The 15,136-nt window shown below is 41.8% G+C and overlaps 1 protein-coding gene across 5 annotated transcripts in view; it reads left to right on the top strand.

Moving 5' to 3' along the window:
• Window positions 1-7,703, top strand: part of PITPNB (phosphatidylinositol transfer protein beta) — a 76,988-nt gene extending 69,285 nt beyond the window's left edge. For 4 of the 5 annotated variants that reach the window (XM_053587361.1, XM_053587358.1, XM_053587359.1 and 1 more), the window contains exons 9-10: window positions 1,097-1,219; window positions 5,754-7,703. In XM_053587361.1, the coding sequence (XP_053443336.1) occupies window positions 1,097-1,219; window positions 5,754-5,804 (174 nt within the window). In that variant the 3' untranslated portion in view covers window positions 5,805-7,703. Of the gene's footprint in view, window positions 1-1,096; window positions 1,220-4,494; window positions 4,581-5,753 lie in introns of all 5 variants that reach the window. The other variant, XM_053587362.1, reaches the window with a different exon arrangement.
• Window positions 7,704-15,136: the final 7,433 nt, after the last annotated feature.

The raw sequence follows: 15,136 nt of genomic DNA, 5'->3' as shown, positions 1-15,136 counted from the left end.
GGCTAAGGTGACACAGTCTGAGGATCCAGATTCTAATTAATGTGAAAATAACATGGAGTTAAATCTAAAAATGAGGAGAATTGTAGTTGTATAAATACACAATGGTTATTAATATACAAGGAATGTAGAAAGTTTCCTTGGTATTTTCATAGAGTGTTGAGTACTTATTCCATATTTTTATAAAGGACCCCCCAATTATATCTCAGACACCCACATCTAATTATATCTGTTTCACCATAACCTTTCTACTTTTAACCTGTAGCTGTTGTAACTTTTTAGAAGAAAAGGAGCTCAAAGTGCTGGAAAACTGCCTGCTTGTAGTTGACCCATAGTGGGCACTCTGTAAATATTGGCTTCCTCTTGGATCATAATAATAGATCAGCAATCCAGTTCTAATAAATAGAAGTCACATGTGTACTTGAAGCAAGTCTTTTCTGCTCATGGAACAAAAAAAATTAAAAGTCGAAGATTACCCAGAAGTACTTACTGTTCTGTGCACTTTTCTCTTTTGAGAAAGTTGAGTAAAACTTAAATAACTCAACGATTAAAACCACTGATTATGCACATAGTTTTGTATATTTAGTAGCAGTAACATGTAGTGCAAAAAAATTAATGGAGCCTATGTAATGATTCTTAATAAAACATCTGTATTCCAAAGAACCCAGGACTCTTCAGTACACTTCACAGCATTCCTTTGAATTGCAGGGAGGTTAAGAATGATAATCTGTATAGTGCTGTCGCAGAAAAAAATCTAGTTAACCTTTGCTCATTGACATTTAGAGACAGGTAGAAATAAATCTGACCTAGCAGAAGTGTGTTGGATCAGATCATACACACCACGTTATTTTTAGTCTCTACCAGATCATGATGCATTTGCCAGAGGAGATTGTTTCCCATTTCACAGAGAAAGGTTTCTTTTTATTTTGCTGTGTACAATAACAGGATAGAATTGAGATTTCTGTTTATATAGAGTGGCCCTTTAAAACCAAGCATATGTAAATTTCATAGGTTAATCAGGACATGTAGAGCTATAATGTGTCTTTAGTCTTAGATTTTTACCATCTTAAACTGCTTTTTCTTGTGTGTGTTTTTACAGCAGGAAAAAAGGATATTTACAAACTTCCATCGCCAGCTTTTTTGTTGGATTGACAAGTGGATCGATCTGACAATGGAAGACATTAGGAGGATGGAAGATGAGACTCAGAAAGAATTAGAAACAGTAAGACTTTCTGCTCTATGGCAGTTCTCTGATTTCCCCTTTCCTTAAATTGTGTACGTGCTTAGTGAGTGTAGAGTTAAAATTAGGAAGGGTGTTACTACATTTATTCCTCCATCCATTTATCCTCATCAAAACGGAGTTTATTAAACACTGATATTCTTTTACATGTTCTGATTCCCCTTTCGTTGTTCATCTTTCATGAACGTAGAGCTTTCTTGAAACCCAGAGATTTTGTATTCCTTCTCCACACATACGTTTTCTGTGCTAGTACCTGGATCACATTCCTTTTAGAGACTCACTTTGTTAAAGCAAGTTGCCTTTGGCTCAGTTTGTATCTCAGCAGGTTACAGATATTAGCACAGTAAGTCCTAGTTCCCTCTTCTGTAGAAAAGATAAGGCTAATGTTTTTGTCACTGATTCCAGAAATGCCTCCTTCCCTCCCCCCAGATAGCAGTGGATCCTTATTTCTTCATAAGCTTTAGGCAAATTCAGGAAGTCAACATGCCATGTCTCAGTGTTAAAACCCACCTCAGCTCTTTCTCCCCCCCAGTGAGCAGGCCCTGTAGCCAGTGGGCATCTCCCACCCTGGATTCTTCCCTGGTTTCTTCGTACATGTCTGGTTTTGTTTTTGCCTTGGGCCCACATGTCTTCGGTTGGCAGTATGGCCCCATGGGGAAACAAACCAAAGGAACGTCCAGGGGCTGTTAGTGGTTTTCATGCGATCATCTCAACCCCTGCCAGAAGGACCAGTTTTGGAAGACCTGCAGGTGTGATTATTTAACAAATGCCTATGTGTGTGAGGCAGGAACTCCATTTAATCACAGGAGAATGGCAGCAAATCAGGTTCTCTGGCACTGAAGGAAATCTTTTTCTCTGGCACATTAGCATCGTTTGAATCTGTGTTTAAAATTGCTTACTTTTGGTGATTACAGCAGATCTGCTTCTAATTAGCTTTATACAAACGTTCTGAGAAGAGTAGGACATACTTTCTTAATAAGGCAATAAAATGTTTTAACCTTATCGTATACATAAAGTAAACTATAGGCAGACTCCAACTTACGAGTGGATTTTATTCCCAAAATTAAGATGATTGTTTAAAATTTGGAACATACTTTCCCATAGAGGCAACATTATAAATTGGGGTTTGGCTTCTAGGTTAGCCAACAGAAGCCTCTTTGGGCCCAGTTTCTCATAGTAGTAAGAATCTGAGTTCTAGAAATTGGGAATAGGGTGGTAAAATAGCAAGGGCAGAAGAAGACACTCGCCGACCCCCTTATTTTTAGGCTGGCCACAGGCAGAATGTTTAAACAGGCAAGAATAGGTCATGGGCACTTGCTACTCTTTTCAGGCCTCTCTTCCACTTTTGCCGTCCCTTTCTTAAAAGTCAGGTACCCTTTCCTTTTTTGACTCTTAACAAGCTTCCCTCCATCTCCTTCCCCACTCTGCCCCACCTGGTTTTAGTCCCTTTTCTCTTGCATGCCTGGTTTTGCTTCCTCCAAGTGCTTCAGACTCCTGAGATACCTGCCACCTCTGAGCAGCTTGTGTCCACTGAACATGAAAAGGAAGCAGCATGATTATACTCATTCACACTAAGTTTTGTGATAGAACACTGGCATTTCCAACAATGAATTACCAACACCAAGAGAAAACAGAAAATGGATTTATTTATGTTGGTTCAAACCCTTAGGAAAGAACCCTGTCTCTGTGGTGAGTCAGTGACGATTACATGAGGAAGAATAGTTATACCATGGCTGGGTGATGAATGTAGCTCTTCCTGCTTTGAGCCCTTGGGCAGAACTTAACTGAGACCTCTTCCCCAGGGGAGTGCTCTGGCTTCCCTCACTGTACTTGAACACAGAGCAGTGTCAGCATGAGGAGACCCTCTTGCAGAGCTGGTGACTTGTGCCCACCTGCGGCAGTGGGTCTGCAGGCTCAGCTGCTTCTCTCCGTGCAAGTCAGTCATTTTGAGTTGAGATTTGCACTTTAGAAGAAGGTGTAAGATAGACAACTAATTACATAGAAGCCCAATTTATTAGACAATATCATCATTGTATCCACATGGCTCAAAAGAATTGGTTGGTAGAAATCTGTCATTGGTTCATGGTGGAGAAGCCCCGCGGTTTCTTTGTTAAATATTTCAAACACACTTTAAGACATTTCAGGAGTAAGTGCTGATCATCTTAACCTTAAATGCCATTGAAGTCCTTTTGCTGTAGGTCACTGGGTAGTGATTCAGTGTTCACGACAGTGCTGCCCCTCTGAGTCCTAATAGCTGGTTTGTGGGCATCTTGAGGAGCAGGCATAGTGCCTGCGGGCCACAATATCCTGAAGAGGCTTACCTTGTCCTCTTCACCACTCAGGAATTTCCCCTTTTCTTGAGGTCTTGACATCTGATGATAGAATTTGATACATTGTAATGCTCTTAATTCACAACTATTTTAAGAATTGGATTTATTTCAAATGGGTTTTTGGCCCTAGAGAGGTTAGGCACGGGAGGAATGCCCTGCCTGTAATCCTGCAGGGAACTGCTGGAGTTAGGTTTGGCAGCAACAGGAGTACTTTGGGTAAACTTCATACCTGTTTGTTCTCAGCTGGCACACTGGAAGTGGAGGGGGAGAGTTCGTGTTGTTTTGGAAATGTGTTTATCGCACTTGCTTGTTTTCTGTGCACTTATTTCTTGATTTTTCTCATTCAATTTTTTTTTTGTCCCTAAGCTGTCATTGTGAACGCCTGTCCTTTCTCATACATGCTGTGTCCTATATTGTTTGCCATATTTTATTTCTGTGTTGCTTGTTCTTCCTTCCATTCTTCTTTTCATTCTTCCTCTTTTTAATAAACTTCCTATAAAGAACTCCACTCAGAGACTCTGGTCTCAGAAGCAGCCAGAGGTGGCCACACCAACATGGCTTTCTGTGTGGTCAAGGACCGTAAAAGTATAGATCAGGCCATTGGGACATTTTCTCACATCATATTGCAAACACTTTATTTACCCATTGGCTATCTTTGATAATCGATATTATCAGTTTGTGAGCTTTTCTACATTTAAGAATAGATATATAATACATTTTTTGTGCTTGTGTGAAAATAGCCTTTTGCAAGATTGTATTTAAACACAGATTACTAGAGGGACCTCAAAACTTCATTCTTCATATAAATAGTGGTTGCAAATAGGCAGCCATGACTTCATAATCTGTTCTAGATCTTTTTCTCCCCTTGCTGACTAACCCCTATTTAGAGTCTGATTTTAGCAGCTCACAATTTTATTTTACGTTTAGATGCGTAAGAAGGGTTCCGTTCGAGGCACGTCGGCTGCTGATGTCTAGATGAGTCCCCTGTAGGGTCAGAGACAATATCAAACTGTGTAAGTGAAGACCTGGGTAAAAAGATGTTTAAAAACCTATACCTTCTTGGTGATGGGTAGTTAACTTGCTGAGCAGAGGCTCTAAGTGTTAAATGTGGTTTTATTTTTAGGATTTAAAAGATAAATATTTTAGAAATTGACAATGAATACTTGCATTATTCTTTAATAATTTTGTCTGTGGAACAGGTTACTTTAATAATCCCAGGCTAATGTCACAGGGTAAAGCCCAGCTACTAAGTGCACATGTTCATCACATAGTGTTGTCCTAGTCGCTAGCTGAATTTTTGATAGCCAGTTAACTGACCTGTTTCTCAGTAGCCATTTGTGGTTGGTAAGGAAATAAGTAAAAGCATTTCAAATCAAACAAAGATTCTTAATCCTGTAGCATAAGAGCCAACCTCAAGAATTTGAGTTGAAATTTTTTCTGTGACCAGAAAGTCTTCCTTCATGTTTAATCTTCAGTTTAGCTTTACTCTGTATAAATTTACTTTGTTTTTAATTTATGGTATAAAACACAGCTATGATCGTATTTTTCTAAGACAAATTTATATGCCCAGATAACAGATTTCCTGGGAGGGGGTACATAGAAGAGCATCAAAATCTACCCCACCAGTATGAGTAAACAAAAATTGACAATGTACTATCGTCATTTGTTAATAGTGAACTGCAATGTTGAGGAAAAGAACAAGACATTAACATAACTGCCTCCACCGTGGTTCTTTGCTGCCCTTTACACGAGCTGCCTGCTCTTTAATTATTGAGTGTGAGGATAAATGAAGTGTTCCGTTGTGGAAAAAAGTAGTTTTACCAAATAAGAATGAAGTAACTCTTTAAAGATTCCTCCAAAGCTCTTTGTTTGAATTCAGTGTTCTTTAAAAAAATGTTTTTAGTTGTGTACTTCTGTTAAATTTTCCTAAGTTTCTGTGATTTATTTTATGCTTTTGCTTCTAATTTATTTTTCCCTCTGATGAGACAAAATGTGATAGATTGAGACTAAAATCTCTTTAAACAGATTAAATATTTTAAGATGCAGTAGTTTGGGTACATTTTATGTCAAAAGTTTTGGTACACTGAGAATTTTTTTCTGAAGAGTATGTATGACAGGCTGCTAATATTTGCTGTGTCTCTCTGTATTTTAATGCATTTCGCACTATCTTTCACTTTTCTTTACAGTTACGTAATCAAGGTCAAGTGAGGGGAACAAGTGCAGCCAGTGATGAGTGAAGAAGAATCTGACCAGTATCTCACAGTGTTGACGTTTCCCAGACGTTTGCTTGTGATGACATATACACATGCATAGGTTCCCAACCATGTGTGTGTCTATCTGTGTGTGTGTATGTCTGTAGCTGTATGTAAAACGCATGTAGAGCTACAGATCCAGATACACATACTTGTGTATATATGTACATACAAACATACTGAAGGGATTAGTACAATTTCTCCAAAGTACTGTACCTATCTTCAGCAAGAATGCAAAAGAAAATATTTTCAATATATATACCTGGAACAGATTTTAATAAGTATCAAGAGTAATACCATTAATGGACAAATTTGACTGCATTGTAATACTAGCTGGTATGTTTCATAAGTGTCAAGCTGTGGACCAATACATATAGCCTTTTTTATTTTTCTGTTCTTTTAAATCAGTCTCTTATAAATTTATATTTTAGTCCCATAAGCAGCAGACTCCCATAAAAAAATTTCTTCAAAATCTTTTGGTATTCCAAAGAATTTGGAATATAAACTCAATATATTTATAACTATTTATTTCTGGATGGTTATTATCTTGTAGCCAAATTTGACAATGTCTATTAGTAAAGAGTAACGTTAGAAGCCAGTTTTTACTGGCTGAGGGAAAAAATCCTTTTAAAAAAAATTTCTGGTTTTTATTGGATTTTTGTATTTTAAATTTCAAATATTTTTCTATATCAAACCGAGCAAAAATGGAGATGGTGGTTCGTGATTTATAATAAACACTTTTCAGGTTCCTGTTAGAAGAAATTAAGAAGTTAGTCTTAATAATATAGGCTATGTAGAAAATTGAAAGTATGGCACTTCCTTGGAGTCTTGTTTTAGAAATGACTTTCCTGGATTAACAGCTTGGAAACTATGCAAATTGTCTGGGTTCCTTTCAGCTCACACGATAAATTGTGGATAGTGACAATGTTTTGCTCTTTCCTGTTGAAATATACTTCAAGGGGGAGATGCTGCCTTTGAGACAGAAGTTTAAGACACAGTGTGAGTCTTGCCTGCACACAATTAGGAGGCCCTGCCAAGGGGCCTGGCAGACCTCAGACTCTGGAACGTGCTCCCAAGTAGAACATCATCAGCACATGTTCTGAATGGGTATCATGAGGATGCTGGTTAGATGTCGCTGCCACCTTTTTCTTTTTTTCTTTTTTTTTAAAGGAACAATAGCTAGGTAAGATTTTTGTAAGCTTTCTCTGAGTTCCAGTTTTTCTCCTATCAGTCCTGGAAGCTTGAATGGAATAATATTCTCAAAGCCTTCAGGTCACAAACTGTCTTTTTGAACCTCCTGTTCCTCTTAAAAACACCCCAATGCCTGCAGTCAAATCACATTAGTGATCTTATTTGCTGACAGTCCCGCCCTCCGTTCCTCTCGTTTTCCCACATGTCCTGTGTCCCCACTGGAGTGACTGCAGCGAATCAGACGTGGAAGGATGTTAGGATCACTACTGCGTTGCCATACCCTGTTATCCTCAGCAGCAAACCCCACATTTCATACATCCTTTGTGTACTCAGGATAAAGACTGATGTTTACTGCACTGTTGTAAGATAGGTTTTGTCAGAGCATAATCATTGTCTGCGAAGTGTTTGGTGTGAGGGAGATTATTGCTAATTTTGTGAAATAAAGAGTCTAGCCCTCTGTTTTTAATGAACTTAACTCTCACTGGCATCTGTAGTTATCATTGGGAGCTTGGGCACACATGGAAATGAGAGCCCTGCGCATGGATTTTAATGTTTTTCTAACAACTGTGGAGATTTGAGGGAATGTGTGGTGAATGTAAAATACCTAGTTTACTCGGCAGTCTCTTGTGTAAATTACAGTAAAACAAAGTAAATGAAATTTAAACAAAAAATAAATTTGATCACAAAATGCCATTTGTGTGCTTGAGTGTTTGCTTCCCTGATGCCGCGTCTGGTTTGGAATGTGGCAGACCACTTCCCTACTAGTTTTCTAAGAATTCTCATAAATTGCATGACTATCTACCACTCTGGGAAAAACAAAAAAAGTTTTTATTTTTCTTTCTTTTTTGTAGAGACAGAGTCTCACTTTACCGCCTTCGGTAGAGTGCCATAATGTCACAGGACTCACAGCAACCTCTAGCTCTTGGGCTTCTGCGATTCTCCTGCCTCAGCCTCCCAAGCAGCTGGGACTACAGGCGCCCGCCACAACGCCCGGCTGTTTTTTGGTTGCATTCAGCCAGGGCTGGGTTTGAACCCGCCACCCTTGATATATGGGGTCGGCGCCCTACTCACTGAGCCACAGGCGCCACCCAAGTTTTTATATTTCATTTGCATCTATACCACACTATGTTAAATTTGGTTTTTGAAATAACTTTTTGTCTTTGAAAGCTAAGCAGTGAACTGAAGAAGGATTATGTATTAGTCTCAGAGGTTTTTAAAGGGAAAAAAATAGAGACAACCCATGGTATTTTTCAAGTATTCAGTAAGGATTTTGCCATTAGATTCCGATTGTTTGAATATTGTGGCTTTGTGGTTAGGGCTACTTTTTATCTCTCCTTCTGTAGGACTGTGTCATTTCTCGTCACCTCTTTTTGTGTATGTTCTTGTGGTTCCAGCTGACATTCTAGGAGACTGCTCAACATTAGGAGAGATAACCAGCTGTATGGGGGAATTTCATTGTAATATTATGTTTGTTGGAGAGACCAAGACACTCCTGCCAAGTGAGAGGTGTCGCCTGGGGTTATGCTTTCTGATTTGGAAATGTTGAGCAGTAGCAGGTCCCTTCAAAACCAGTTCTTCATCCAGATTGCATCGGCAAAAGTAGAAATTGCAAATAATCTAAAGCTGCCTTTCACGAAAGTTCCGGGGCCAGCCTAACCAAAGCAGTGCTCAGAAAGTGCTCAGGTACAACAAATCTTTCTTGTTCTAAAAGGAATTTGGAACTAATTTTTGCTTCCCTCACTTAAGATTTCCTGCCTTCCCCAGAAGGGCTTATAATCTCATGTGAGGAGCCACTGCTTCGTGACTTCTTAGGAAACATGTACATTTTTCTCTTCTGTTGGGGTACATCAGGAATTAACATTTGTCCCTGGGAAAGAAAAAAGAATGTTGACTACGTTCCAGGATCTTCTCATTGTGCCCAGACTAACTCCCAGATTCCCATGCTTAGAGAACAGACTGGTTTGCGAAAACTCAGCTCGTGTAAACCAGTGTTCTCAGCCCTGCTTGCACGTTAGAAGCACGTGGGGGAGCCCTTAAAAATACTCGTTATTTTCCAGTTGCCTTTCTGTTGTTTTGAATTTGGTGTGCCTTCTTTGCAGGTGCTGGGGTACAAAGCTGGCAGAACCCTTGTCTCTTGCAGAAAGGTCATTGAAATGACCACTTCCTCTCTGGGTAATCAGATTCCTACCCATTCTTCAAAGCCTGGGGCCAAGGGTTGCTTCCTCCAAGAAGACTTCCTTCACTTGCAGTGACTCTCCTTTAAGCAGTTTGCACCTTGCTTTGGCTCTTACACCTTGGTTCGTAGATGTCATCTTTAAATTTCTATATGTTTTGTGGCCCACCTTAATCTGGGAATTCCTTGGAAGTAGGTGTCGTAGTTGAACCTGAAAGCCACTCTGAATTGGCTCCTTTTAATCTACAGTAGGTGGTTGCCTATCAGATACCAAGGGCCCTTTAGAATTCTGGGGTTTGAGCAGACGGGAGTTTATAACTAAAAGGTGAGATTTAATTTCTGCCCTCAGAATTAAAGCCCACACGAACTAGCTGCAACAGGATGTGGTAGTGACAGTAGCTACCAGTGCAAAGTATGAAGAGAGAACAGAGGAGGGAGCTCCAAGTCCGCATTTTCCTCTTTGCTTTCCAGACACCTAGACTGGAGGTTTCAGAGACTCTTTAAACTAAAGGAGTCTGAAACAACTCTTCTCACCTCTTACTCCTTCCTCAACATGTACTGTCTGTTCCTCTTGTCAATTAACTGTGTCACCGGCTGTGCTGCCTGAGTCAGAAATGCTGATTGGTCAAAAAGTACCCCTAAATGCCTGTGAATTCCTGTCCCTCTTTTATGTCCTGGTTCGGTCCAAACTAGGCTCTGATGAACCCCCCTGTCACCTAGAGCAGAGGTCCAGAAACCCTGCAGAAGACTAAATAGTAAATATTTTAGACTTTGTGGGCCATATGGTGTATTACAGCTATTCAGTTCTGCATTTGTAATGCAAAAATAGTCATAGATAATACATAAATATAAATAGTATGTCAGTTCCAATAAAACTTTATTTATACAAATAGAGGCTGGCTGGATTTGACTACCAAGGCCATAGTTTGCTAAGCCCTGATGTAGGGCATTGTATAGAAAACCCTGATCAGACTCTGCCAAAATTAACTTTCTAGACTAGCGGTTCTCAAACTGCGGGTCACAACCCACAGGAACTGTATTAAAGGGCCACAGCATTAGGAAGGTTGAGAACCACTGTTCTAGACCATTCCTGATGGCGCCGTGCCCCTGCTTAAACACTAGTGTCGCTCCCTGAGGCCCTAAAGCCCAAAACTAATGTCCACTGTGAGCCTCTTTTGCCATTAGTAAAGTGGAACCCGTGGCAGATCCGTCACAGGTGAAAGGAATTGAGCTGATTTCTGTGCTGCCCAGAACATCTGTTGACCATGAAAAGAGCTCTAAGCATCTGATTCCCAGCCAAAAGGAACAGAAAGTTGAGGAATGAAGCCATGATGTGTTGACAAAAACCATGTGTGAAATACAGTGAAGATAATTCTGGTTAAACGTCTCAGTTGGCATATTTTATTTGTCCAGAAAATACCATCAGTGACTGTTAAACTAAATGCTATGCTCATAGAAAGGCTTGTAGAAAACTTAGACCTCCACAATTGACGTTTGACTCTCTAGATGGCATTACTAACGTGTTAACCTGGTCTTGGTGTCATGGCTCTGATAGGGAACACCAACACCAGGCCCTTGCTTAGAAAACTGACCCAAAGTTTCCCTGAGTCAGTGACATTTGACTTGAGTTGAATCTGTTTACTTCTTGGGATTTCAGGGGAGCAATAAAGCACCCTGACGTACCTCCTCTGCCTTGTTGATCCCTTACGATTTCTGACACTACCTGCTAAATCAGTCACTGGCAGAATTGCCTTGCACTGCAGACTGAAGGAGGTTCATGAAGTGGAACGGAGGAGTGGCTTACAGTGTTTATTAATGTGTGTGCCAAACTAAAGCTTTGCCTCTAGGCATTCTGTTGCCTGATGGCTCCCAGCAGCCCAGAATGCCAATGGCATGTCCTCTCCACACTGCCTCCACTTTCCTATCGTCCAGGAGACTCAGAAACAACTTGTCTGCCTACCAAGTAGGGATGTGCGTGCTTCCCACCCCAGGTGTCCCATAGCTGTCTGTCCCAAAACCTTCCAAGAGAAGCAGAGACTTCTCCCAAGTAAGGCTGGGGGAGGTGTGGGGTCAGGCCCTGAATAGCCATGCCTTTACGTCAGCAGTCAGCAATTATTTTTGGCCTTGTGAGGGCCATGCAGTCTCTGCATGTAGCTACTCACCTCTGCCTTTGTAGTGGGAAAATAACCAGAGACATTACAAAAATGCATGGGCATGGCTGTGTTCAATAAAACTTTATTTACACAAACGGGCAGCAGTTTGGATTTGGCCAAGGGCCATAGTTTGCCAACCCCTGTTTAAAATTCTTCTGTGGTCGTTCCTCTTAAGAGATTGCATTAAAGAAAAAAAAATAAAAAGCCAACACTTAATATGGTGCCTACTAGGCCAATACATAATTGGCCTTACACCACTCTATGAGGTAGGGGAAGAAACTGAGGCCCAGCTCAGACTGATCTTGCCCCTCGTCATATTACTAAAAGTAATAAAGCCAGTGTTGTAATCCAGGGGCCACTCCACAGTCGGCCGTAACCGCTGCTCATCCCTGCCTCCCTGTCTTTCAGAACTGCCAAGCTCCGTGCTCATGGCGTTTACTAAGGGTCCATGTAAGGAGTGGCTGACCCTGATGATAAAAATTCTATTAAGGACATTCTATGATCTTAAGTACCCCTTAGGAACGAACTTCTGTGACTGATTCTTCCCCAGAGCTCAGAGCCAAGAAAACACTTCTTCCTAGACAGTGTTGAATTTCCCCCACAGCTTGTGTGTCAGGAAACCCCCATGTTGTATTTACACCAACTGAGGCACCTCTTCAGGTGGGGCTTCCTACCCCCCTCCCCACCCCTCAGACTTGATTTTTGCAGATGATGACGCTGTGAAAGTTGAGGCTTTCTGCTTCTCCACTTTCCATGCCCCCCTATTGTTAGGTCCCCTGGAAGTACTCAGAGGGAACAGTTTGGTGAAAATTCTGAAATGTGGAAACATGAACGGTGCCTACGCCTTGGAATGAGAAATGAGAATAGCTGCCTTCACTCTCTGCCACAGAGCAGGAAGTCCTCAGCTGGGAACACCTGGAAGGGTGCCACCATAGTGCTTTTGTTAGCGTGGTGCCTGGAGGGACTGTGGGTAGTCCCCTGGCCCCAAGTTGTCTTCAGCGCTTTACTTGACAATCTTCTTTAAAATCTTTTTCTGCTGCCCGAGGCCTCAAGAACCCTCCCTGCAGTGCCTTCTATCACTGGAGATGAGGTTTCTCGGTTCGGCATCTGGTGGCCCATGAGCTCACTCCTATTAGGCACGTGCCAGAAAGCTGATGGGGGGATTTCAGGATTCCTCTCTGCCCCTTCCAACACAACAGGCTCAGATTTTCCACTTGTGCGATTGAGGTCAGCGCCTGCATTCCTGCTGGCGAGCTCCCCGCGCCTATGAGCACTGGGCCTCAGGCGGGGGCCTCTCCCACTAGCCCTGGCATTCACTCCCCATGTAGGTTCTGTCTCCCCTCATGTTGTTTGTGTGCCACAGGGTGTCCTGGGACGGGGGTCCCCGGGTGACTCTGGACAGCCTGGCCCTGCCCTGGCTGTGAGGCCCCAGAATGAGATGGTGGCCTCTGTGTTTGTTCGGGCCTTTGTGAGAATAGGGATGAGACATCTGTCTGTCCAGGAGAGGAACGGGGGGTAACTATTGCCTGTAAGGAGCTTTTTCCTCTTACTTGTCGGTTTATCTAGAGAACAGCAGCCCTGCAATCCTTACTGACATCGTGGGGTTTCAGTAACGGATGCTGCACTGGGGCGTTGGCATCCCCTGTCTCTGCGCTCCAGGCCCGCACCTCCACTCTGAGCAGCAGTCTGCAAGTATGCCTTGGCCCCTCTGCGTCTCAGTGTCCTGCCATGAAAGTCTGGGTAATCCAACCAACAGGGAATGTGGCCCTGTGACAAGAAATGTGTAAATTGGGACCCCCCCCACCCCCTGGAGGCCTGGTGTTTAGCAGCTCCCTCCAGGGGGACGATGAGAGGTCTTTCGCTCCCTGCTTGCTTACAAGAGCCCACAGTAAGCCTCTTGGCTTTGTACCTGGAATTTGTTTTTCTTGGATCCTCTTTCCTGGAGTTGCATCTTGCCTCAGCAGAGATGATGTGCACTTGTCTATCTTCTTTCTAAGCTCAGCTCCCCACTTTGGGCTTCACTGAGTCCACGTCTGTCCAGTATCTCTTCCTGTGGACAGGAGCCTCTGGCAAAAGTTTGCCTCTAGTCGGCCATCTTCCTTCCTCCTCAAGAAATGTGTAAGGTGATGCATGAACATCTTTACAGCCATGGGTTTGCCCCGTGGTTGGTCTATTAGTCTGCTAGGGTGACCAGCCATCCCAGTTTGCCCAGGACACAGGGTTTCTTGGAAGGCTGGATTTAGGTGCTAAAATTGGGACATTCTTGGGTACTTGAGGACAGTTGATCACCCTAATGTCAACATTCTTTAAGCCAGAAGCTTTCATTTAAAAACAAATGTGGGGTGGCGCCTGTGGCTCAAAGGAGCAGGGTGCCAGCCCCATATGCTGTTCAAACCTGGCCCGGCCAAAAAAAAAAAAAACAAAACAAAACCAAAAAAAATGCAAAAGCTGAACCAACGTGGTATAGGAAATAGGGAACCTCGTTTTTTATTTTATTTTATTTTATTTTATTTTTTTATTAAATCATGGCTGTGTACATTAATGCAATCATGGGGTACCATGCGCTGGTTTTATATACAATTTGAAATATTTTCATCACACTGGTTAACATAGCCTTCCTGGCATTTTCTTAGTTATTGTGCCATTTATATTCTACATTTAGTAAGTTTCACGTGTACCCTTGTAAGATGCACCGTAGGTGTGACCCACCGATTATCCTCCCTCCACCCATCCTCCCCCCTCCTCTTCCCTCCCTCTCCCCTTTCCCCATATTCTTGGGCTATAATTCTTGGGCTATAATTCCTCATGTGAAAGCTATAAATTAGTTTCATAGTAGGGCTGAGTACATTGGATACTTTTTTTTTCCATTCTTGAGATACTTTGCTAAGAAGAATATGTTCCAGCTCCATCCATGTAAACATGAAAGAGGTAAAGTCTCCATCTTTCTTTAAGGCTGCATAATATTCCATGGTGTACATATACCACAATTTATTGATCCATTCATGGGTCGATGGGCACTTGGGCTTCTTCCATGATTTAGCAATTATGAATTGGGCTGCAATAAACATTCTGGTACAAATTATCTTTGTTATAATGTGATTTTTGGTCTTCTGGGTATATACCTAGTAGAGGAATTGTAGGATCGAATGGCAGGTCTATTTGTAGATCCCTAAGTGTTCTCCAAACATCTTTCCCAAAGGAAGGTTTTAGTTGCATTCCCACCAGCAGTGTAGAAGTGTTCCCTTTTCTCCACATCCATGCCAACATCTCTGGTTTTGGGATTTTGTGATGTGGGCTAATCTTACTGGAGTTAGATGATACCTCAAAGTAGTTTTGATTTGATGATTAAGGATGATGAGCATTTTTCATATGTCTGTAGGCCATGTGCCTGTCTTCTTCAGAGAGGTTTCTCTTCAAGTCCCTCGCCCACCCTGAGATTGAAGGATAGGCAAGGGACTTGAAGGGATCACTGGTTCTTTTCTTGCTAATATGTTTGAGTTCTCTCTGGATTGTGGTTATTAAACCTTTGTCGGAGACATAACCTGCAAATATCTTCTCCCATTCTGAGGGCTGTTTGCTTGCTTTACTTACTGTGTTCTTGGCTGTGCAGAAGCTTTTTAGTTTGATCAGATCCCAGTAGTGTATTTTTGATGCTGCTTCAATTGCCTGGGGGATCCTCCTCATAAAATATTTGCCCAGGCTAATTTCTTCACGTGTTTTCCCTGCATTTTCTTCTAGTATTTTTATAGTTTCATGTCTTAAGTTTAAATATTTAATCCAGTGAGTCTATCTTAGTTAAT

The sequence above is a fragment of the Nycticebus coucang genome, chromosome 4 (assembly GCF_027406575.1).
Source record: "Nycticebus coucang isolate mNycCou1 chromosome 4, mNycCou1.pri, whole genome shotgun sequence".
Classification (NCBI taxonomy): Eukaryota; Metazoa; Chordata; class Mammalia; order Primates; family Lorisidae; genus Nycticebus; species Nycticebus coucang.
This window is presented reverse-complemented; position numbering and strand designations above follow the sequence as displayed.